Source organism: Lottia gigantea (genome assembly GCF_000327385.1).
Source record: "Lottia gigantea unplaced genomic scaffold LOTGIsca_5, whole genome shotgun sequence".
NCBI classification, from domain to species: domain Eukaryota; kingdom Metazoa; phylum Mollusca; class Gastropoda; family Lottiidae; genus Lottia; species Lottia gigantea.
The window spans coordinates 3,909,276-3,911,168 of record NW_008709715.1 but is presented as its reverse complement, the minus strand read 5'-3'; the positions used below and the strand labels follow the sequence as shown (position 1 = coordinate 3,911,168).

The 1,893-nt window shown below is 32.0% G+C and overlaps 1 protein-coding gene across 1 annotated transcript in view; it reads right to left on the bottom strand.

Annotated features, from left to right (window-relative positions):
• Positions 1–1,893, bottom strand: part of LOTGIDRAFT_106465 (hypothetical protein) — a gene marked incomplete at both ends in the record, with an annotated part of 22,389 nt that overhangs the window by 20,162 nt on the left and 334 nt on the right. The window contains 2 exons of the mRNA XM_009062017.1: positions 15–175; positions 1,397–1,586. Of these exons, the coding sequence (XP_009060265.1) occupies positions 15–175; positions 1,397–1,586 (351 nt within the window). The remainder of the gene's footprint in view (positions 1–14; positions 176–1,396; positions 1,587–1,893) is intronic.

The window sequence follows — 1,893 nt, the reverse complement described above, 5'->3', positions numbered from 1 at the left end:
AGAAATGTACTTACTGTTTGAAACCTAATTGTTTACAAGCAACTGAAGCATCTTGTATATCCCATTCATCATCACATACTAATCCCCATCTTCCATCACGAAATACTTCAATTCTACCAGCATTCGATGCTAAACTATTACCTCTTAATCTGTAATATAATTGTAAAATCATACTCTGACAGAAAAGTACACATTCATATTTCTCAAACTCTAAAAGGGGTTATTAATTCCTCAGTCCGAAGCTTGTCAATTAGACCTGTTGAAAGCTCAAATTCCCATATATGTCGCGCTTATGCTTTAGAATGTACACAAAGCGTCAACTTTCAACCCTTTACATGAAATGAAAGCATAAAAATTTAATCAAAGCATGACTAGCATCTTTAACTATAACTATAAAAATATGTTTGATGAGTTGAAAAGATATCTCAGTGATGTGTCTAATCTCATACTGACATTCATCAAAATCATTTATTTCTCAAAAACTGTTTTACAAAGCAGTGTCACCCTAAATTCCATCAAAATATTATGAAATATTTGCACCCTACATCATGCTGATTTCTACCAACTCACATATACCATGAACTTACCTTATATGTTTACCACTGTACGTTTCAGCTACTTCTGCTGATTGTTTTGGTTTCGGTTTAAATGATTGACCAGAATTATCTGCTGATAGTGACGGCACCAATTTATGCCTTGTTGGTCCTTCAAAATATCTACCATTTACTGTATCTCTCAATGCCTAATATAAAATCATAATAAATTGATTTAACAAATATCATTCCATTCAAGGTGATATTGAAAGGGACATTATGCCCACATATATATCTTAACTTACATAATTTATTGATTGATTTGGAGGACCAAAAATATCAATTCACAATGAAAATGTGAAATTCAGAATTTGACTTGACTAATTATTTTTGTTCAGAAAGTTTAAAGTATCTCAAAACACAGCAGAATAAGATAAACAATAAATACTTACAAATCTACCATTGTTCAAATCAGAATCTACAAATAAATCAGAATATTTTATAAGAAATCTTGCCAGTAAAGCTAACATGTAGGCCTACCCTCATATTGGAGAGTGGTGGCGCTAGTGGGGGAAATGACATATACATTAAGCAATAATTCACAAACAAGAATTAAATAAAGGGGAAAAAATAAAATAAGGCAAAAAGGGCGGGAGGGCAAAACTAAGACTATACTCGTCTGTCAAATATTTTAAACAAACTAACAAAGTGGATAAACTGAGTAGAAGTTGAAATCTAATCACCAGTATTCAAAGGGTTAACATGACAAGTGCTGATCTGGACTATATACTTAAACTCAATATAGGAAAGAAAAACTTAACTTGTAAAGGAGTTGTCATATAATCAATTTCAAGATAAAATACTCCAAAAATACCTTGATTAGGTTTACACACAACAGATGCAGCCTCACTTGCAGCACAATCATGAGATGTATCATGAACACAGGATTGTAAAGTAGTCTCAGTCCCTTTACATTGCACATTATCCATTAGTATATCATTATCTTCATTAGAAACACCATAGAATGCTTTTCCTGGACTTGATATAGCACCTCTACAATATATACTTTACTATTATTACAACTATTGATTTACTGTTCTATCTAACAAAATTGACCCATGGATAAATTCTGTCCAATATATTCATATTCAGTTAGGCCATGCTCAATAACGTAAGCAATATGTATCTTCAAAATACCTTTCCAATTATTACAGTTATTAATCTAAACTGCATATAATATGGGCTTTATCAAAGTTCACATGTGAAAGTATGGTGACCATGAATAAGCCTTCTTTCCTCATTATTCCAATCAACCAAGCTGTNAATGGGTATGAATAATCCTGGAAAGGTCAATGCCAAG